Source organism: Dendrobium catenatum, unplaced genomic scaffold (genome assembly GCF_001605985.2).
Source record: "Dendrobium catenatum unplaced genomic scaffold, ASM160598v2 fragScaff_scaffold_525, whole genome shotgun sequence".
Lineage (NCBI taxonomy): Eukaryota > Viridiplantae > Streptophyta > Magnoliopsida > Asparagales > Orchidaceae > Dendrobium > Dendrobium catenatum.
The window spans coordinates 88,574-112,874 of NW_021318987.1; the positions used below are offsets into that span (position 1 = coordinate 88,574).

The 24,301-nt window shown below is 34.9% G+C and overlaps 1 protein-coding gene across 17 annotated transcripts; it reads right to left on the reverse strand.

The window, feature by feature from the left end:
- Positions 1-14,494: 14,494 nt before the first annotated feature.
- On the reverse strand, positions 14,495-24,071 carry LOC110093495 (luc7-like protein 3). Of its 17 annotated transcripts, none has more exons than XR_002302728.2 (11): positions 23,888-24,070; positions 23,687-23,815; positions 23,564-23,603; positions 18,693-18,768; positions 18,417-18,617; positions 18,133-18,333; positions 17,630-18,049; positions 17,491-17,532; positions 17,294-17,379; positions 17,117-17,205; positions 14,495-14,806 (listed from the first exon to the last, which is right to left on the reverse strand). XR_002302728.2 is itself a non-coding variant. In XM_020818401.2 (7 exons), exons 1-7 carry the CDS (start codon positions 23,928-23,930, stop codon positions 17,699-17,701), a joined length of 1,041 nt encoding a protein of 346 aa, XP_020674060.1. In that variant the 5' UTR covers positions 23,931-24,070; the 3' UTR covers positions 17,536-17,698. The 17 variants fall into 17 exon arrangements, 1 of the variants encoding a protein (XP_020674060.1); XR_003700637.1 differs by having other exon boundaries at positions 17,117-17,220; XR_002302726.2 differs by lacking the exon at positions 14,495-14,806 and adding an exon at positions 16,784-17,029.
- Positions 24,072-24,301: the final 230 nt, after the last annotated feature.

The following is a 24,301-nucleotide window of genomic DNA, read 5'->3' on the forward strand; positions in this document are numbered from 1 at the left end:
TTTACTCCAGACGTACAAGCTCAAGCTGTGCTCCAAAGTAGATCCAAGAATTTGAACCATCTCTTTGAAATAAGGTAAGCTCACCAACTCCCTTATACCCTATAAACAACTCTATATCCTTCAACAACTTCTCATTGTCACACAAAAATTTCCTTGTTACATTAGAAGATATCCATATTCCTAAAGAAGTTTATGAGGCCTTATCTGATAAAAATTGAAAAAATGCCTTGAAGGATGAAGTGTAGGCTCTGGAGAAGAACAAAACATGGGAGATCATCAATCTACCGATAAGGAAAAAATCGATCGGCTGCAAATGGGTGTTCTCAGTAAAATACAAAGATGATGGCACACTTAGAGAGATATAAGGCAAGACTATGGCAAAAGGGTTCTCACTCAAACATATGGCATTGACTACCAAGAAATGTTTGCGCCTGTAGCCAAAATGAATACTGTCCGAATACTACTCTCACTAGCAGCCAAGTACAACTGGCATCTGGAACAATTGGATGTGAAAAATGCATTCCTGCATGGGGATTTAGAAGAAGAGATATTTATAGAAATACTACCAGGGTTTAAAGAAAATTCTGAAGGTAACAAGGTGTGCAAACTGAAAAAAGCTATATATGGGCTCAAACAATCACCAAAGGCCTGGTTCGGAAGGTTCTCTAAATTCATGCTCCAGAATGGGTATCGACAGAGTCAAGGGGATCATACATTATTCTTCAAACACTCAGACTCAGGGGGAGTCACAATATTATTAGTGTATGTTGATGATATTATCTTGACTGGAGATAATGAAAAGGAGAAAGCCAGTTTAAGGAAAAGTCTTACTAAGGAATTTGACATCAAAGAACTTGGTAGACTAAAATACTTTCTCGAAATTGAAGTAGCTCACTCCAGCAAAGGAGTCTTCATTTCATAACAAAAATACATCAAAGATTTTCTAAAAGAAACAGGTAAACTAGCTTGTAAACCAGCACTTACACTAGTACAATCTAATCTTAAACTGGGGGAAGCTAAAGAAGATCCAGATGTAGATAAAGGGGCCTACCAGAGACTTGTAGGGAAATTGATCTATCTCTCCCACATTAGATCAGACATAGCATTTGCTGTAAGCATGGTCAGTCAATTTATGCAGAATCCAAAGCAGATTCACATGCAAGCGGTAGACAGGATATTGCACTACCTTAAAGGAAGACCGGGAAAAGAAATTCTTTTTAAGAGAGATCGTGGACTAACCCTAGAAGTATACACGGATGCTGACTACGCAGGATCACCGGTTGATAGAAAAGATCTACCTCTGGGTATTGCACATTTCTTGGATGTAACTTAGTTACATGAAGACGCAAGAAACAGAATGTGGTGGCAAGATCCAGTGCAGAAGCATAATATTGAACTATGGCCTTGGGAATATGTGAGCTAATATGGATCAAAATAATCCTAGAAGACTTAATGGTTAAGTGGGATGAGCCCATGAAGCTACATTGTGACAACAAATCAGCAATCAGCATAGCCCACAATCCCTTCCAGCACGATAGAACCAAGCACATAGAAGTGGACAGACATTTTATTAAAGAAAAACTAGACAACGGTCTAGTAATTGTCAACCATGTATCATCAAAGGATCAACTTGCAGATATCCTTACTAAAGGATTGGACAATTCTGTCTTTCTCCGAATGATTGACAAGCTGGAGATGACAGATCCATATTTCCCAGCTTGAGGGGGAGTGCTAAATCTCAACCTCACGATCCAAAGAGAATCCACGGCTGTGAACAGTAATCCATGGGAAGACCACCTGGATCACATTAATTCCTTCCATAGTTGATTTAGGAATGTTTGTATTCTCATTATTCTAGAGTTATTTGTTTCCTTATCAATACACCTTGTATAGATCTATAAATAGGGAGTAGATTGCATAATAAAATCCAAGCTTATCCCTCTCAAATTCCTGGTTTCAACAATAACATTGTCATTGCAAGTTATCATATTGATCATGAGGGCATCTGATGCGCCTTAGTATCAAAAACAGCAAAAAACTCCAAGAGATTCAACACAAAAATAGATTTTTATTGATAGAAAATCAAAAACGAACAAAGCAAGATACAATGATCCTCTTTCGAGTGGAGAATCTCTCCCAAACCTTAGACGTTGTTAGGATCTTCCACAAAAAGAAAACTATCGCACTCTCAAATCAAATTCTGCATAAAATAAAATAAATCCTAAACTCCACCTTAAAAAACTTCTCCTATTTCCCTCCTAAATCATCCTCATTTTTCTAATATACTTTCCTCTCTAATTTGAATTTCAAATAAGAATCCTTCCTAATTAATCCCTTCCTAAACCAGCTCTCCTTTCATGATATAATTCCAATTCCAATTTAAATTTTAATTAGGAAATTCTTTGTAATTAATCATTTCCTTAATTCCCCTTCTCACATATGTAATGATAGGTTTAATGGGCCGCACTGGGGGGGGGGGGCTGAATTCCTTGCCTTGTTCGCCCCCTGTTGGTCCCACCTGCCCTCTCCTATATCAATACTCCCCTCCCAAAAATGCACCTTGTCCTCAAGTTGGAAGTTAGGGAACTGTCTCTTGATTGTCTCGTATGGCTTTCATGTGGCCTTATGCTCTGGCATATCTTTCCACTTGATTAGCACCTCCTGTGCCCTTGCTTCCCCTCTACACACAACTGCTACTTCCAGAGGTTCCAAAATGACCTCCATGTCTTCTGTCAAAGTGAGGGGTAGAGATGATGGTGTATGCTCTCCTATCGCCTTCCTTAACTGTAAGACATGAAAGACGGTGCAATGCTGATGAAGGTAGTAGCCTTACAAATTTAAGTAAAATATATCTCATGGCTCGAAGTTTACTTCTCTCCTATGCTCATCAGCCTTCCTTTTTATGATATATTGGACTCTCAACAAATGCACCTTTAGCTCAGATCATACGTTGTCTCTCTCCTCTAGTACTGCTCAATGCTGGACATAGGTGTAGCGCTCTGCCCATAATGAATCTGATGGGGTGGATCCTCTCCCATAGAGAATCCTGAAAGGAGTGGTCTTCGCTGCTGAATGGTATGAGATGTTGTACTAGTATTCTTCCCATGCAATCAACCTTACCCAACTTTTCGGCATGTTTGATACAAAGCATCTCAAATAGGATCATGGTTACTGAAAGCTGCGAATTTGATATGATCATCGTCAGTCCTTCATCATGTTCACTCTCCTATTTCAATCCTCAATATAGGATCATGGGTATTGAAAAGATGCTAATTGAGGCACTTTTAGATTAGAAATTAGATTATAGAGAATACCTCTAATTCCTTGAAATACAAAGCTCTCACCATTCTAATATAATGTCACTTTTTTTCAGGCAACCAATCTGAGCCTCATACCGACATATTAAGTTCATACCCAAAATAACAGTGAATACAAAAATAAGCAATAAATCAAATCAGATCTCTAAACTCTCTTAAAAAAACTCCAAAGCATAAAAATAAATCCTACTAGATACCATTCTATATCTCGTAAGCAAAACTACATACAAAAAATTAGGTAATAGTAGCAAACTGAGAGAATCAAAATATATCTCTAATGTAAAAGAATGTCTAGTACGAGAATCGAATAAAATACAATAAGGAGATGTAGAAATATGAAATATACATTTCACAACATTTGAAAACTCACTGACATTTTGCTGCGTCAGACTGTAAACTCATAGTTGTATTGGAGTCAAAGCAACAAAACTCTCTACACATCACAAATTTCCATAATACTGACCTGTTGATGGACCATCACTCCTATCATCGGAAACTTCAGAATATGATTGGGATTGTACTGTCTTATATCTCCCTACTATCGGCTGCCCAGAATTGTCAGTGCTCCAATCAGAGCGTTTATAAGAGCCACCTTATGGACACAGCAATCGTGCGTCCATATTGATCACTGTAAAAACACTAACCCAATGATCTATAACATTGACCATTGTGTCTCTTTCCATAATGTTGGCATAACGATGCCCCATCGACTGAACCTCCAAAACTGACAACACTACCTCTATTCGATCCAAAAGAAACTATTATTGGCTATCCCCTTCTTCTAAACTCAGCTAGTTCAAACTTGTTCTTCTTCTCAGAATGACTACTGCTATCTATCTCATTGTAAATTCTCTTCTTGAGCATAGTTCATCGCCGTTGAACTACTATCAGATCAACCTCTGTCCTTTTGGCCCTCTTGACCTACTGAGTAAAATCTATGATGTCATGTACGAAAAATTGAAATTGAAATAGATATGGATACTGAATTTTTTAATAAATATTTAAATTACTATTGAAATTGTACTGAAACTAATTGAAATATAAATAAATATTAGAACAACCTTCAGGCTCCAACTTCCAATATATACAAATAAACAACATAATTCCTTATGTCCGCTAATAGAATTCTTTCTCTGCTAGCAGAATCCTTTCTTAGAGAATATGAGAATAGCCCTCTAGCTTTAGAATTTTTGTCAAAAGACAGATAACATAATCATTTTTCTTCGCCAATTAAATCAAGTTTATTTGCTGATTTTATCTTTTGTTGTGATTGTGTATAGGTTGCAGAGGGTGCCACTGCTCTCTTCATGGAACAGCTGCGAGGAATCCATTACATCACAGAGCGTGGGGCGCAGCAGTTATCAGCTGACATTGAGTACCTTAGCAATGTGCTTTCTGCCCTCTCAATGCCGATTCCACCATTTCTTTCTACATTTCACACTTTTGTCTCAACTTCGAGGGATGAAATCCGAAATCTACTTAAACCTGATAGTTCAAATCAACTTGATCTCCCCACAGCACACCTTGTATGCAAAATAAGACGCATTTCTCTTGATTAGGGATTATTTTCACCTGCAACTTCCATTCAATTGAGTTCAGAGAGGGACAGAATTCATCAATCTTAGTTCTCTCAATATTGCTACTGGCACACGGCATATTTTCTTGTATTTGACATTTTAGTGGAGAAAATTTTCACGATTGCCTGTTTGATATTGGAATCAATGACCAACATTTCTGTTAATATGGCTTGAGAGAATGAATCAGATTGGTTTGCTTTTGTTTTGTGTGGCAGCATGCATGTACAAATTTCTTTGATATGCTAAAGCAAACATAGCTTATGTTGAGGATTTTAATTGACTTCAATTTAGACTTGTCCAAGCACCACCATCAAACTCCTATGTTTGAAATAGTAATGTAAGATAATATTGCATTCTTCATCATCTGTGTCTACTATGTCGAAAAACATCTCAATGACATGTTGTAGCTACATGATGAAGAATGCAAGATTATCTTACATTGTTATTTCTTTCAAAGGAATTAATATGGTGGACAGTGCTTCACTAAAATAATACATCACCTCTAACTTCAAGCTTCATTGATTCATATTCTTTTCTATTACCATGTATAGAAGATAAATAAGTTCCACTAGGATAATACTCATTGGGATCATTACAACTATTAAATTGTCCATTAAAAGTCCAACCAACTTTGTTGTCTTATTTATATAATTCAATCCACTACGAGAAAAATTTCTATAAAAATAAAGATTAAGATTTAAATTATGTTCAAGTAAAGGTCAAACACTTATTCAAATCAAAATCTAATTCATGTCATGTTCAAACATTTTCGAACAATGTTTGGATCATTTTTAAGCAACAATAAAAAAAATAATTCAAATATGATTGGAACCTATTTGAACCTTGTTCAAATCAAATTCCAATCTAATCAAATAAGTTTCAAATCTTTTTTCATGGTTGATCAAACTTTGTTCAAACCTTATTAAAAGGCTTTATTTTATTGTGCATTCAAGATCTGCCAAATTGAACACAATTTTAAAAGATTTTCTTCCTCATTATAAAATGTGATTTTTATCATTTATTAATAAATCACTTTAATCATATGCCATAACATTATTTAACGTTAAAATATTAACTCATAGCTACTTGACGCCTTATTAAGCCACTTCGTTCAACCATAGCTTCGTCATCTTTTTTATGATGCTCTAAGAAAAAATATCTTAAAACAATAAAAAAATCAGCAATGTCAATGATAGGAAATGTTACATTGTGTGTCAAGAAGATTTGAATAAAAAATTTGTTTTCATTATAAGCAAAATTTATGTGATCTTAAATTAGGTGATATTTAGCCAAATAAAAATATAAAGGTATATTGCTATGAATATCCCTATTATGAGGGCTGTGAATTCAAATTTACCCATTGCTTTATATATAATAGGGATATATTCCTATCATATATCAAGTTCACTTCAAAAATAAAAAAAAAAAAAAAAAAAAAGTTAACTTCAAAACAACTTGAATTTATTTCAAATTACATTTAAAAAATTGAACAATTATTGGTTTATTTTAAAAACCATATATAATTATCAGAATTAGTTGATATAACAAATATGCCTTGAACATTCAGAACTCAAGAGGATACTTATGATTTTCATAAGCTTTCATAAGGTTGCACAAAGCTTTAGGCGGGTGGTTAGGTTAAAAGATAGCTCAAATTCTTAGTTTTGATTAGGCAATGTGGTTGAATAAAAACAAGTAAATCTTTTAAAAAAATATTTTCATCTAAATTTTGACCAGTTAAAAAACTTTCATTATCTAAAATAAAAGAATAAGCATGCTCGTCCTGATATTTAATCATCTCAAGTCAACCCTAATATGTAACTAAACCCAATATAAGATCATGTTTTTTTAGTTTAAACAAATGATTAATATATGCATTTTGGTTTTGATAAAACAAGTATTATCTCATAAGATAATTAAAAAATAGCATATAAGCATAAGCTACTCATTTTTCAATTCTTTAGTGAAGTTATGGTTATCATGTTCCACTAAAATTGTTTGATATATCTTAAATAAATTTAGTTATTTTTGTTGAGTTTAAAGAGTTGTGATGATGTTAAGCTGCCAAATTATATCACCATAAAAATATAAACATTTAAATATTTGAATCAATTCAAAACAGAAATCTCATTGTTTTATTTATTTATTTATTTGTGAAGATTAAAATCAATAATGATGATAATTCAATTTTATCCATATTTAGGTCAAGCAATGAATTAACCCTTTTCTAGAAATAAGATTACATCGTCTAAATACTCAGCAAAATAGACCAATCCAAAATTAAAGCTCCAACACGACCATAATAGCCCTCGAGGAGGTAAGAAGCACTACTTACAAAAAGAGAAGTAATAGAAGCCGCTCTGCTATGGCACTTTTTCTCCCGCCGTTGTTCTCTTCTTCGCTCCCCCCGTCAGGGAGGGTCCCCACCTCCCCTGATGGAGATTAACCCTTTTATGCCGATAATTTGTCGGCTCCTGCTTCAAAACCTCAAGACTTTCCAATGTCTTATGTCTCTTCGAGCCAGAAGCTCTCCTTTTTGGCCGATGATCTAATGGAAGGTACCTCTCATTGGGCACTTTCTCTTATGGGCTACTCAATAGGTCAACGACCTTACTATGAACGACTACTTGCTACTATGAAAAAACTTTGGAATCTTAAAGGTTCGCTTTCTCTACTTTCTCTTGCGGATGATTATTTCTTGTTGAAGTTTATGTCTTCAGAAGATTTAGAGATGATTTGGACGGGTGGTCCCTGATTCCTTTTGGGAAAACCTTTCATCTTGCAATGGTGGTCTCCAAAGTTTAAGCCGGTCTGGGATGAATCAGCCCCATTCCCCATTGGGTGAAAATCATTGACCTTCCGTTGGCTTTATGGACTCCGACCGAAATCTCTAGGATTGCCAGTTACATTGGAATTCCTTTAACTATTAACTCCCTTACCGCCAAAAGAACTCGTCTTACCTTCACCCGGGTATGTGTCCAAATTTCCAAGGATTTTGTTCTTCCGAAAAAAATTTCGATTCAGATTGATGGGGAGGATTTGATGCTCAATGTTGTTTATGATTGGAAACCTTTCCCCTGTGAAGGTTGTGGGTCGTTTATTCATCCTTTCTCTTTATGCCCTTCCAACTCAAATCCCAAGCCTATCATTTACCCACCTCCCTCTCTGCCCAGAGGGAGAAGTACTAGTAGGAACCCTAATAATAGAATTCCTTTTTATGCATCAAAACCTCCACCTCCTCATGTCAATCTGAGATTATCCCAACCTCAGGACACTGTTAACCCCTCATCCCCTCTTATTGATGTCAAAGATGGCCCCACTCCCCCTAATAATGAAACCCTAGATAAAGACCCCATTCGACCTAACCTTAATTTACCAACTGAGGTTTCCTCCTCCTCGGAGCAAGCCTCTCTTCAATCTTTAAATCCCTCTCCTAAAGTCCCTCTTTCTAATATGTTTGCTTCCTTGTAAATAGATGAACATTCTCTTCCCTCTTCTAAAAATCATATTGGTGACAACAATTCAGTTTCATCTTCTACTGAGGAAGCTAATTATTCAGATGAGGATCCTTCTTCATCCCCTAAACTTGATACCCAAAAAGCTAAGTCCCCCCCTCACATCTAAGAAAGCTATGCCCAAAACCGCCAAGAAGGCAAAATCCTCAAGGTATTAATGTCCCTTCCACCTTTTGCAAGCTGGAATGTGAGAGGGTTTAACAGCCCCGAAAAAATTCGTATCTTTAGAGACCTTCTTAAGTTTTATACTTTAAAGCTTCTTTGTATCCTTGAAGCTAAAGTTCAACTTCAGATCACTTTAGACATGTGGTTCATTAATACACATATGCTTTTCGATAATGAAGCTAGATTCAAGAGCTTTAGTTTTTCTATCCCGGTAGAATATGACTTAAATGGGATGCTTCTCACATCTCTTTCTCCCTTACCTTCTCTTCCTCTCAAATCATTCATGACACTCTTTTGGCTGGATAATCACCCCCTGTTCTTCTTTCTTTTTTTTTATGCCGCCAACACAGGTAATGATAGGAGGGAAATTTGGAATAATTTGAGAGATCCGATTCTTGCTTCAGATCACCGGTGGATCATTCTAAGGGACTTCAACGGTTGCAAATATGATTTTGATAAATATGGAGAAACCATGCTTCATTATGTCATACTAAAGGAACTTAACAAGATTATATTTGACTATGGTGTTCAGGACCTTGCTCTGATAGCCTATTCTACACTTGGTTCAATTAAAGGGTGAATCTTCCTATCCACATTAAATTGGACCGAATTTTGGTTAACTTTGCTTTACTTTGCTTGATAACTATCAATCGACTTTTTATAAAGTGGTTCCCCCTTCTGGCTCTGACCACTCTTCCCTTCTCTTCTTGGTATCAACCATCAAGAATCCTGCTACTAGATTAATGTTAAAAAACTTCTAGGTGCATATGAATGAATTCTTGGATGTTGTATTCACTACTTTTGCTAGACCTATTTCGTATAGTCTGGTAGCTGCATTTTATCACTATATTCAATTTCTCAAAAGATCTCTTAAAGGCATGAAATGTGCTTCATCCAATTTCCTTTCAAATTCTATCCTTCAGTTAAAAAAGCTTACAACACAAATATCTCATTGAGCTTCAAAATCAGCCTTTAGACCATGGTTTAAACTCCTTGCTTACAAAAGTTAATGAGCATCTGACCTCCTTACAATTAGCTTAGTCTTCATGGATCTCCCAAAGAGCTAAAGCTAGTTTGCTTTCTAACGGTGAAGACGATATGGACTTCCTTTATGCTAAACACAGAGCCAGAAAAAACAAAAATGTCATCAAAGAAATTACCACATCCCATAGTCACTTCTCCTCTCCTCCGGAGGTTGCTTCAACAATTATCGCCCACTTCAAGGATATCTTCAACGCTCCTAAACCCATTCTTGTAGATGATATATTTATACTTGTTGGAAATTTGGTTCCTTTAAATCTTCACTCCCCCCTTCTAGCTCCGGTTACTAATGAAGAGATTAAGAAAATTGTTTTTACTGGTAAGGCCGCCTCGGCCCCCGGCCCTGATGGGTTTTCTTTTGATTTCTATAAACACTCTTGGCATTTCATTGGCTTGCAAGCTTGTAATGCTGTTAAGAGTTTCTTCTCTATTGGTTACATCCCTAGAGGTGCTAAAGTCACTGCTATCACCAAAATTCCTAAGAACTCTCATGCTTTTGATATTCCTGATTTTAGACTCATATCATTATGCAATGTCTTTTATAAGATAGTGGCTAAGTTGTTTGCAAACAAGTTAAAATTATCCTTGCCTTATATCATTCATGATAGTTAAGCAGGGTTTATCTCTAAAAGGTGTTCCACGAATAACATGTTTCTGGCTTCAAAAATTCTTAAAGAATTTAAAGTTGGGAAAACTTGTTTTGTGCTAAATTGAATATCAGGAAGGCGTTTGATTCTGTTTCAAGAGTTTTTATCTTAAACAGACTAAGGCAAAAAGGTTTCCCTGAGTTATTCATAAAATGGATCAATGGCTGCATTTCTGATGTTTTTTTTATATGCATCAATGGCTCCCTCTAAGGTTTTTTCAAGTCTTCTTCTGGTCTCCGTCAAGGTTGCCCCCTCTCCCCCCTGTTGTTCTATATTTCCATGGATAGTCTCTCCTATTGTCTCCAGCCCCTTATTTCTCAAGCATAACCTGCAAAGGGGTTTAAATTAATCATTTGATGTATGCGGATGATCTTCTTGTCCTTGGAGCTACCTCAATTTTTAATGTTATCAACCAAAAAAATTCTCTTCACCTTTTTGCTGCTGCCTCCAAACTTCATATCAATCCCAACAAAAGTTCCACATTTTTGCAAGGGATAATCCTTTGGCCTTTGAAATTTCGGCCTTGCATGGGATTTTTCAATATAATTCTTACTTAACTTATCTGGGCCTCCCTATATCTTCTAATAGGTTGAAATTTTCTCACTTCCAACCCTTATTGAGCAGAACCTTTTCTCTACTTGAGGGTTAAAAAGTTAAATTTCTCTTTTTTGCAGGTCGAGTATAACATTTAAAGTTCACTATTGCCAACACAATTACCTACTGGATCAGGAGTTCTATCATACCCAAAGCCAACTGTTCTCATATATCAAGATTATGCTCTAAATTTTTATTTCATGGGAATTTCAAGGATATGAAGTTGCATTTAATTTATTGGTCCTCCACTGTTAAGCTGAAATATCATGCTACTTTAGGCATTCCTTCTTTGGATTCATTATATTTTGGAGTTACATATTCCTTTATCTGGCACACTTTTTACCACAATTCCCTTGTTAGCTCTTGGGTGAGAGCTAAATATGAGTCCCCTTGGAAGAACCCACCTCCTACTTCAAAGCATGGAAAGTTATCTGTTCTACAACCCAGAAAATTAAATCCTCTGTAAAATTATCTGTGGCTCCTCATTGCAATTTCTCTATGATATAGGATCCCTGGTGTAATGGTTGCTCTCTCTATGATATCTTTTTCACTTAGAGACTCTCTCATAAATCTGCGGGTGATTTCATTTTAAATAGCTAATGGGTGATTCCTGATGATTTCCCATCTGCTATAATATATCGCCATTTGGCTATTCTCGGAGTGAACATTATGGATCAACCAGCTTTATCCTAGGACGACTCCAACCATCCCTCTTTTAAGCACTTTACTGATCATTTTTTCTCTCGCCTTAGGTTACCTGACGTAGAGATACATCAGGTAGCCTATAATATATCGTCACGTGCTCTTACTCTTTACCGCGCGGCCTGACGACCCAACTCGGAACGAATCCGGGATTACTATGTTCGCGTATTGCTCGGTATTTGCTTGGTATTGCTAGGGACTACTCGGTATTTGCTCGGTACTACTCGGTATTTGCTCGGTATTTTTATCAACGATGCCAACTCCAAACTCGTCTCCTGCCCGAGTGGACCGCCGCCGCCTCAAATCCTTCAAGAACAGTTTTGTTGGAAGTAAGATGCCTACCGAGAGAGAACTGGACCTCGGCGAAGGCAGCAAATGCAGAGGGAAGTGAGGAATTTGAGAAGAGTGTAGAGATATTAAAAGAATCGTTCTTTTCACTGGCGGAGGGAGTCCGCCTGAAGGCTTGGAGCAGATAGGATTTTTTTTTTTCAAATCCAGCAGTTTCCATCCAACATGATACCTTCTCTCTCTCTATATGGTTTGTTAATCACCTATTAAAAGTGATTTCCCGATTTGATTGTTAATCTTTGTCCGCCGGAAGGCATCGTTGGCGGAGCGAGAAGAAGAGGATAACCTCTCCTCTTGCTCTTCTTCCGCAGAAGAGTAGCTTCTCACGCTGCCTGGCGAGAAATGCCGCAAATACCAAGCATCTGAAGCTCCGTCCCGATCTCAAGCGAAGAAATGCCGCAAATACCGAGCAAATACCGAACAATACCGAGCAAATACCGAGTAGTACCTTACAATACCGAGCAATACCGAGCAAATACCGAGTAGTCCCTAGCAACTTCGTAGAAATACCGAGCATATTCGTTCCGGGTTGGGTCGTCGGGCCGCGCGATAAAGAGTAAAAGCACGTGGCGATATATTATAGGCTACCTGATGTATCTCTACGTCAGGTAACCTGAGGCAATAAAAATTCCATTTGGAGGAGGTTTCATGGTATAAATTCATTTGGCACAAGAAATTCTATTAGATTTGCTTGCTATGTGTGAATGGCAATTATTGGGAAACTGAAATGTGTTGATCTCCTTTTTAAGAGGAGCATTCTAATTGACCCGGCTTGCCCATACTACCAAAAGTTCTCTTGGAACTCACCATCACCTATTCTTTGAATGTGACTTCTCTTTTATTGTGCTTACAACTATGTTTCTAGTTTTTAATTCTTTCTTTCTTAGACCAACTCTCATGCAAGCTTATGATTTTTTGGACAAAGTGCTTCAATTCAATACTTTGGTGAAAAACTTTTGTTTCTTTTTAATTGGCTGCATCATCTACCATATTTAGAGGGAAAGAAACAATCTACGTTTCTCTAATTCTTGGGACAACCAAAGCACTGTCATACATGCAATTAAAGTGACTATCAGGTTTAAAGTTAGGTATTAGAATAGTTTTGACAAACAAAAAGATAGGTTTGCTGGGATACTTTAATTTAGAAATTTGGGGGTTACTGCTTCTGATTCGGTTCTTCATTTCTGAATGATGATGAACAAAGCTGCAACTTTGATGGCTTGTTTTTTGGATTTTGGATATCTTGCTGATCCCATGGGATGGCCCCTGTGCCTACCACTTTTAGCTTGGGCAGGCACAGCGTAAACCTAGGATCTCGTCGATTGTTTATGCCTTATGCCGCCTCTGTTTCTATTCTAATCAATTTTGATCCGTTTTGACCAATTTTGCTACAATTTGTTGTGGGGCAAGTGGGTTTTGCTCTTGTACTTGTTTTTAGTTGTTTTCTTCTCTTACAGGTTTTGTTTTTACACTTACATGTAACTGGCCTTAGTTATTAATTCATGGGCTTTTGCCCTGAGTTTTTCAAAAAAAAATACAAAAATTCTGCCACAGACATTTCTTCTAGGCATCAATATCTTTTTCCAAAAAGAAATGGTTGACACTCGTACTTCATTTACTCACTGATAAAAATAAAATGTAATTATTTTATTAAAATTTTTAAGCGTAGCTTTTCTCAATGCTTGAATCAATTGTGCAAACTGAACGAATCAATGTATCTTTTTTTTTTTTCTAAAATTTATCAAGAATTTTACGAATCAATGTATCTTGAACAGAGCTTTGATCATATTTAAAGAAGGCCAAAAAGTTCAGATTACCTCCTTAAATTTACGTCACTATTAATAAACAATTCATGCGTTTAATTAACTTTTAAAAAAAAAAAAAATATGAATGATAATGGCAAAAATGTTGTTCAGATTCTTAACCTTGGATAGACAACTTAATATCATGCAAGCCAACTGATTAATACAAAACTTAATATAATAACTCACAAACTAATATGGCTGACAATTAACATAAAAATACTTTAAATGGAATTTAAATTCATTAGTTTTAACTTAATTAAACTTATATTCATTAGTTTATATACATATCTATTTGCTCTTTCATTAAATCCTACGGACAAAATCATTAACCATTCGCAAGATTTACTTCTCTATTATCAAAACAATTCAAAGACGAGCACTTCTCAAGGCAAAAAATGATGAGAATGAGGACAAAGCTTAGCTCATGGTGAAGAATACAGTTTCAAGTTGCAAAGCAGCATTCTTCAGATCAAATACACAAAAATAGCACCAACTTCAAAGAGAATAGAATATAATAGAATAAAAAAAAAAGTGTTGCAAGAATGTTGGAAAAACATAGAAGCTTTGCTGCATGCACAAAATATGTTCCAAATAACACATGAAGTAGCTGATTTAATCAAATATCCGGTAGGAAGAATGCATAATAAGGTTCTTAATGTGCATGCTATGCTGATCAGCTTTCGAATGAAATGCATATTCCTCATTTCCCATTTTCTATATAACCCAAACTTAAGCAAATAAAAGCTTATCAAAGGCATGAAACAAGCCAATGAGTTCCAATCCTTCCAATGAAATGAAACAATAAATAAAATATAAATTTATTGTTTGCAAAAAACTGAGACAGTAAGTATTATGTAACAGATTCAAAGCCAAGCAGACAAAATCAAAGACTATATATAGACCACGCACATGAAATTTATGAGACCAGCGAGAAAGATAAAAGGCAACACCGTTATCCCTGCAGAGCAGAGCATATAACCTCTGTTACAAACCAAAGCTCCCATGTAATTAGCATCAGGCATGACCAAACATAAGCCGAGCATTTGTTTAGCATACAAAAAGCTTATCCATTTAGTTTTGAAAATGAGACCCAACCTGAATGAAATAAGATATTAACGGGCTAGTTCACTGAATATCACCTTCAATTAACTATAGTTTAATGAATACAAGGTCTTCAGATGAGCTTTAGTAGGCAAAATGCCTTTTATCATTGCTGGTTGCATATATATATACTTTATTATAGAATAAGAAGAAAATGAACAAATTAGCTATAGAGGAATGAACAAAATTTAATAGTTGTGTTATATTTAATAAAAAATTAAAAGAGAAACACTTCAAATTATAGAGACGAATAACTGATGATGGAATAAACCATTTGATTTTTAATAATATATTTTCTAATGATGAATGGATAATAACAAAAAATAGTAAAATATTTAAAATTGAAAATGGAGGCATGCATTTGATGATGAATGAATGAAAATTTATATTACATTGAATTTAATGTTAATTAATATGGGGAGTTAAAATAAACGTTATAATTGAAGAATATTTAAAAGATGATAATGAGTTATAATTCGAGGATAATATAATCATTACATACGCGGGCTATTATGAAGAATATGAAAGTAAGAATGAGGCTGCCATGGATTATAATATTTATGATGTATTTAAGTTTTAAATGAGTGTTTATTTTGAATCTCATTTTAAATTTTCATTTTATAATAACATTTAATATTGGGAATTGTAGTTTATTATCTTTATAATGATGAATAAAATAAATAGCAATGTTTAAAATTGTGTATTCGGGTATTGAGGCGTTTTTCATTCGTGAGGCGAGGCGTAAGCCTCAAGGCGTTTTGAGGCGTAAGCCTCAAAATCAAAAGATTGCGTAAACATAAAACGATAAATTTTTTATATAATAATGAGTGAATAATATAAAACATAAAAAAGTATAAGATATGAAGTAAAATCAAAATATCTCAATAATAAGACAACATGAAATATAGTTCAACTCAAAATTCTATCTTTCCCAAATCCCAATATTCTTTTCATTAACATATAATTCAAATTTCCAAAAATAAATAGCAAAGACATATCACATAAGAACTCATAAGTCATCAACACTGTCATCACTAAGGGGTTCTTCATTTGAATCATCATTATGATGAAATGCTCTCTCCCCTTACTCCTCTCCTATAGAGTCCAATGTCGAGCATTTACTTCAAGATTTATGTAAGTTTTAATATATATAGCGTGAGGCGTAAGCCTCATGCCAATGAGGCGAGGCCAGCCTCAATGCGGGCCTCAACCAAGTTGAGGCGCAAGCCTCATAAAAAAAACTCGAGGCGTAAGCATCGAAGCGTTTTTTACTGGAATTGCGCAAAGGCGAGCCTCATATTGCGCAATTTTAAACCATGATAAATATGTGATGTTTTATTTTACTCTTGTCATTTTTTATAAATTATTTATAAGTTCATGTGTTTTTATTTTTTTGTTTTGAGGCTTATGCCTTGCCTCGCTAAGTCAAAACACATCAATTTTCGATTTCACCTTTTTAAACATTAATTAAAATAGTTATCAAGTTCACAATATAACCCTTTTCAATGTTTTTGTGCACCATTAGTTTTACGTTGTGACCAATTTATTGTATTCATATGCATATGTTTCATAGCTTTATAGAATAAGCTATCAAGTGATCAATCACCGACATATAACAAAATTGGTATAAATGACGGCGTGGACTTATAATCTTCTTGAGACGGACCACGTGGAAAAAAGCGGGGGTAGCGGTGGGGTGTGGCAAATTTTCCTTTTGCATGTAGTTTGTTTTTCATGGCATAAAACATATGGAATAAACTTTATATGATCCTTCACAACTCTGAAATTCTTTCAACTCTCAAGAAAGGGTATTTTACCAGTGATACAGTAACTTGAAGATCAAGTTATGTAGCAAAAAAGTGGTAAGAAAAATAACAAGATACTTAAATATATCACATTACTTTTCTTAAATCAAAGAAACGCACTCTTGCAAAAGAATTAACACAAACATCCAAAAAAAGGAAAGTAAAATGATCAGAAACTACAAAACAAACTTACTACCCATAAATTTTCTTTTAAATAGATGTAAGGCACCCTTGCCAGAGTATATGTAATAAAACGTTAATTCATTTGACAACCTAAGAGACGCATATATTAATCAATGGCACCGCCAAGGAATTTGTCCACAAGATGGATCATCAATTAAAATAACATTAGGAGAATTGGAATCTGGGTTAACAGAAAATATCAATTTCTCATTGCCAACAAATAAGCAAGCTGCAGAGAGGTTAAAAGAAATAATGCTCATAAAAAAATAAAATAAAAAAGGCAACTTGAACAGCTAAGAAGAAACAGCATGTCTACCTGCAACAGTTTTTTGGTGGATAGATGAATTGTACTCGTGCCTCAGACAAGAGGGGATTTCTAGCATCTTGGAGAAATCAAAGTGCTTGCTAGTAGAATTATACCTTAGTAGATTATGTCCCATTATGAAAATTCAGCTTATAAACTCCTATTGCAAGTAAAGAGACCATAAGTTACCTTCCAGTAGATTAAGCTTTGTTAGTGGTCCATCATCCAGCAAATGAATGCGTATGAGATCTTAATTAAGATCAGAAGAAAGTAACCTAATGAATAGAGGTTCTGAGAATAAGGTTTAGAGATACACAAGAACTTTCAGCAGATTAGTTCTATCCAAATGATATATGAAGAACAAGAGAAGGATGTATAGTGCCTACCTCAGTTCATCTCCTCTAAAGAAAAATATGTTTTCAGCAAAGCTGTTAGCATAGGAAAACAGTTTCACCAATAAAGGCATTTAAATTCAAACACATGTAAGAGCAACCCAAGAAGAGAAAAAGAGACAAGATGGTCTACCTCTTGAATCTGAGAGCTTGACAGATTTCCTACACTATACATTAGTATTAGATAAACTGGATTGCATTATTATTTCCGGTATCCATGCCTAACTGGAGAACGAGACCTACTCCTTCCACGAGTCCTATCTCGTGTTACTTCTCCATTCCTACGGAGCCTTTCCCTGTCCCAGTCCCTCCCATTCCTGTATTTATTACGATTCCAATCCGATCCTCTGCCACCATCCAAGCTGCCCCTTCCAGTAAACCCATGGGATCTCTCCTGATCATAACTTCGCTCATGATATCGATCACGTTCTCTACCACTTGTTTCATTTCCTCTACCTCTATGCTCACTTTCCCTCTCCCTTTGTTTTCTCCTTTCTTCAGCTTCCTTATCTCTAGCAAGCCTTTCTTCTTCTCTTTTCTTTTCCTTGGCAGTCTGCAATTCAGCATATACCAGGCTTACAAATAATTGAAACAAGTCTTTCTTTAAGCTCAATAATGCTTGAACAACCTACAGACCTTGAACTCGTTGATAAAATCCCGCACCATTCCATACCCGATGTGCTGCTTGCCAGTTACATGAGACTGAATTCTCTCAGCAGCATCATTTGCAACCAGGAAAGAACCACATATTTCACAGAGTGCCATCTTCTTCTCCTGAGTAAGAGCCAACTTGTCATTCTGAGTAAGAACCATCTTATCAGCATTCAACAGATCCACCTGTTAAATTGTACATTGTGAAAATTATGCATATAGTAAAAAAGCACAAAAAAAGAATTCACTGGGAAGGTCATTTTTGGCACCTTCCTCATGAGCGCTTCTGCCTCATCAACCTTGCCAGCTTCTCCAAGATTCTCTATTTGTTCAAGCAACTTCTTAATTTTTTCTTCAAGAACTGATAACTGTTCTGACTTCTCGGCTGAAACCGGACCTGTTAATGGCAAATCAACCTCTTGTGCCAGCCTCTCCTGTCCACGCTTCACTTTTCTATCCAAGTCCATCGCCTGCAATAAACAAACTTCATAGCGATTGCCTCCCAATAGAGACAAAATCATTAAACACGGCTACAGAAAGCTCACCAGTTTCTCACAATATTGGGCAAGCTCGGCTTCAAATCTGGGAACATATGCATCATGTCTAGGAGATTTCTCAAAACTAAATATAATGCGCCAACAATGAACAACAAGGAAATTAGTAGACTCAATAGAACAAATACAAGCACATCAACTACTCAAATATATGAACACTTATCAACAGACATGAAAGTTTATTATCTCTCCAGTCTACTGCTTTTCCTTGCCTAAGAAAATATTATCTATGAAATAGCATAAAGACTTTCAAGCTGTTACACATACAGATAATTTCTTTTAAGTAACAATAACTAACGCATTAAAATATCATGTATCATTAGAACATCTCATTGAAAGTTTTAGAATTTGATTTAACAAATACAGTAACAGTAAAACTACAAAAAATAGATTGAGAAATGACTATTAAAAAAAAAAGAAAAATAAAATCTGTAGAAAACAAATATGGGGGGTCTGAGCATGTAGATAATATTAATGTGAAAAATAGGAAAGATAAAATGAAAAGAAGTCTTGCTTCAAGATTTATTAAAAAATTGATTAAAAACTACATGCACAACTCAATCAGAATGAATAGACAAGAGGATTTATAAAGCGAACCACAAATAATTGGGATAAGGGCTATTGATGATGACGACAATAATGATTCAGGTTACATTCAATAAGAAGTCCTTAATATACTGTAGGGAATAAAGCATTGTCAGAAGATAAATTAAATGACAGAGGTCCATATCTATATCCCTGCTATCAGCAACTGCTCAATGGTCTATGTAACATTAAGCGCCACATCCAAACAAAAAACCACTTATAAGCTTCCTTGTCTTCCAGCATCATGCAAAAGATGTTCAATAGACTCGCTACAAAGTAGATTTGTCTAATTTGGAAGGAAAGTATAATGCATACTTCAGAATTCAAAAGATCAACCATCTCTTAGTAAAATTATGTAGCTTCACAGATAAAAATATCTTGAGCATTCTGGTCATCCATACCAAAAGCAAACTCTCCAAATGTCCTATTAAGATTGTCATCAATCTAATCACCCAACCATAACTTCCAACATGATATGGAAGGTATCTATCTATCTTCAATGATTATAATAACAAATTAGCAAATAAAAAGGATATCATGACAAGCAACCTACAGCCATCTTTGTAAAATACCAATAATTACATATGATTGCCACTCAAGGTAAAAGTTTAACATTAGCAATTAGATTTGGTAATCATAGAACAAAAAAATTTGAAGGGACAAATAATGAAAATTGGAAGACTTCAACAATATGTTATATAAAATAACAAAAACCGATTTAAAAAACATGAGAAATGATAAAATGTCAAATTTATAATAAGCATTTTATTAGTTATTTTAATCATCAATATAAGATAGTCTCAAAACAACAAAATATATGATAATTATGTTCATGGAATACCATTTTAATGCTGAATACATAATCGTTGATGTGGCCATCCATCTATTCCTTTCTTTCCTAGAAGCTTAAAAGGCTACAGAGAGAATTCTTCAGTCAATATGGACATGTCTAGCTCGGACTAAAAACGAAACAGGGTACTCTTCAAAGGAACTCTGATAGGGAACTTAGAACCTCCAACAACAAAATTTAAGGAAAAAAATACAGTAGTAATAATAAATTACAAACTTAAGGAAATATGACCTAAATATACCATCCCTTACAAAACTAAATTTTAGCATTCTCCTTTAAGTTATTCATATTACATTTTTTTTAAGTTAGTCATATTACATATTAATTAATGCCTCTGTTAGTCATTTAAAGAAAGGAGTTAATATCACAAAGAAAACAAGCCTTATAAATCAAAATGTCATTCATCATCGCTATCATAATTTATCTTATTCCAATTGTCTGGGATTACTTTTTGAATAATCATTCTTGGTAGATTACTATATGAGACGTGGTAAATACATTTGCACAATTTCAACCCATGTTGCCATTGTTCTATCCCTTTTACTTCCTAAACTTTCCATTAAATAAATCTACCCACCTTATTTGGCATCTTGTGCCCCCATCAATGTACATGCCCAAGCAAACTAATTATACCCTTATCTTCAATACTTAATGCTATATCTACTCTCTAATATAATTTTCATACCATTCCTGATTTAACAAACATCTATCACACATTCTAATTTCAAGTACACTCAAGCTGGCACCTCACCCATAATATCTTTATTTCCCAACACCTGGATCAACAAAATATAGCAAATCTAAATAATCTATGTTGTTTACGTTAAAGTTGCATGATATTCTCATAACACAATGTACTCCTACGGCCTTTTTTCTACATTAACCAGTAGGATTTATATCTAGAAGTTATGTTCTAATATTTATCCCGCTTCTATCGTATATCATACTTAAACCCTTCGCCTAGGTATCAATAAAATCATCAACACCATTAATAAAAATATATCAATTCATTCACTGAGGGATCTTTTGGTTGGAGGGATTTGGAAGTCGGGGGAGTTTTAAATGCAATTTAAAACACATAAGTTGTTGGATTAGATGCAAACCAAATTTAATGAATTTCTTTCATTATTATGATGCATTTCAAGTGGTCGGTCGTGGGTGATGGTGGTTGAAGATAAGTGGTGGAGGTCGATGGCAACCTATAGCAACAACGGTTGGTGGTGGCTGGCGGAGGAAATGTAGGAGTGGCGGGCGACAATGAGTGGTTGGGGCGGCAATGGTAGCTAGGGTAGGGGTAAAGACTAGTGGCAGGAGGGCAGAGGTGACAAGAAGTAATGGGCGGAGAGGGTGATGCCCCATAAATTACTTTGAATTTATTTATCTAAAATGAACTAATTAGTGAATTCCAAATACACCGACAAATTACTTTGAATTCATTTTCCTCCAACCAAACACCAAATTTTTAAGATCTTTGGATTTATTTACTCCACAATCAAAATACTTCAAACTAAATAGCCCCTAAGATTACAAATCATATACTTAATCTTTGCTATACTAATCCTAAGGCTCACATTTTTACCTATTTCAAAACAAAACCCATCTAATACACTCAACATAAAAAAATAATACTTCACTTTGAATATATATTTAGCAAGCATAACTATAACAAATAAAAAAGAAGTGCTGCGCCTTAATGTAATCATGTTGTAGTTGTAAACTCTTTAGAATTTTGAAACTACTTTTGTTGCTAGTCAATGCTACATTATGCAACACAAGTATTTTCACCTTCATGCTACCAAATCTCTCAAAGCAATCAATCACATGCTTTTAAAAAATCAATAAGCATCATTTCAAGATCCTTTCATTTCCCTATGATATTTATTTATAATTTCCTCAAATACAAAGTATATGCTCCATATGAACCATCCTATATAAAAACTCATTGATTTCATGATAAAAATATGATTTTTTTAAGATGGTACATTATCCTCTCTCATGACTTAATATTATCTTTCATGAACATCTCTTTTTGTTCAAAATTATGGCTACCGAATGCTTCTCTAATTAATTGGCATCTACTTAGTCTTTAACAATTCATTAAAAAAATTATTTATCAAACCACTACAATTTCTTCACAACTATGTAAATCTGAATGAGTATTTGATTTGGACAAAACGCAATTGCATTTATGCAACTTCTTTAAAGCTAATTTAAAGTCACTCTTTTTGGTTACTTTGTAGTGTACTTGAAACTGCGTTTGTTACAAACAAAAATGTCAGAATAAAATATAAAGAAATTTTGTCAGAAACATAGATGAAGAAAAAAAAAACCACAAGCACAAAGTATTTAGTTAATGTTTTAAATGCTCCTAAACTTAATTCTATTTTAAAAAGGTTAAAATAGTAAAGGAAATTCAAACTTCATGGCAAAGGAAAGGCAAATGATATAGGTATTTTTAATGCAAATAAATTAGTAATATAGTAAAACATGCATGAAACATCAAAATATATTAACAAAGCAATCAATAAAAACAAAGGAATGAACAATATGGAAACAATGTAAAGAATGTAACAAAAAACAAATCACTTAGAGCATAACTGAATTTCAGTGCATGTGCATAGTTTAGCTTTGATTCGCAAAATGATATTTCAACTACATCCAATCTCATTTTTGTCCAATAAAGCTCTTTGTGACAGGAAGAAGCATAGGATAAAATGGAAATGAATGATATGAACTAGCATTGGTGCCTTTAAAATGAATAGATGAAGCCAAAAGAATTTTAGTTTTGGAGACCATGACCCAAGCATGCAATATTGTTAGTTGGACAGAAAACAAATTAATCGAGCAATAATTGCCATGTGGCAATCAGGAAAAAAAAAGATGCTGTTCAATTACTGTGGCGACAAATCTTGCTTACCTTTAACTAACTGGCACAATAAAAAAATCAACATTACAAGTTAATCAAGAACCTTATACAACAATACTTCTCTTTATGACTTATGAGGTCCAAACCAAGCAGCCTAATCTAGAAGAAAGCTAGATGACGCAAAATATTTCCTCATGCACAGAAGAACCATAATTCATATTAAAAAATTAACCACACTAGATGTTAAATAGAAACTCGATACCCAACAAACCAAAGCATTTAAAAAATTCAAACTGCTAACATGCATCGAGCATGTATAAGTCATCATCCCTGTGTAAAAATGTTTAAATTTAGATCAAGGACAGTAAGAAAAACAAAAGGAAGCTGTGTCCTCAGAAAGAATCCCAGAATACACCACCAGCACTAAACTAACAAGAAATAAAGTTGATATATCCATCTACCAATTCATAACACATTGAACCTAAAATTGTGGAAGCAATAATGCAATACTTCAGTTGATTACATGTTTCCAAAAAATATAATTCAAAAAATTTCTGGTACCTCTCCTTGAGCTTCAGATCGTGGATCTTAGGGCACAGTCCTGTCATAAAATTGGATAAAAAATCCAAAAAGTTGAGATATCAACAGCAAGAAATGAAAACCTAAGAAGCTGAAAGGGCTCACCGAGATCACTCTTCGTATTTACAAATAGATCGTGAGGGCAGAAGCGGACCATGAATGGTCCACAGACCTCCCTATCATCCCAATGGATTTCCCGGTAATCTTTCTTCTCTTCCTCTGTTAAATTACGAGCTGCGAAGAAACAAGAGAGTGAGCAAAGCCGGAGAGCCATAAAGGCAGAACGATGAAACGCTCTAGGTTTACCTGCTCCCATGAGCTCATCAAGAAGAGCTCTTTGGGCGTCCATGGAAGCCGACGGGTATCACAAAGACTGAAGAGCAAATATTGTCGATGTCAATTAGGGCTGGCGAGTTCGTTAGGTTTTTTGCTGGATGATACAAATGAGCTCCGTAATACGGTAGCGCACGAGCCACACGTCGCCTAGTTTATCCCTATATTATGCACGGAAGGACAACTAAAAATGCTTTTAAACGAAAACGAACGGTTTGAATTTTCTTCACCATAAGATCTTAACCATCCATTTTACATTTTTCTTAAATTATTTTATTGATTCATTATATTATATATAATTTATAAATTAAAAAAATAATGCTTCTACTATTTAATGCCCCTTAGGGCATTTCCAACCGAACTCTAAACGCTCGAATGATGTTCTTG

What these genes read in the sequence shown, in the direction of transcription:
- LOC110093495 (XM_020818401.2), bottom strand. Translation starts at nt 23,930, where the DNA reads ATGGACGCCCAAAGAGCTCTTCTTGATGAGCTCATGGGAGCAG. An exon ending in AAATACGAAGAGTGATCTCG is followed by an intron (nt 23,604 to 23,686) that starts GTGAGCCCTTTC and finishes ATTTTATGACAG; the next exon opens with GACTGTGCCCTAAGATCCAC. An exon ending in GATCTGAAGCTCAAGGAGAG is followed by an intron (nt 18,769 to 23,563) that starts GTACCAGAAATT and finishes CATTATATTTAG; the next exon opens with TTTTGAGAAATCTCCTAGAC.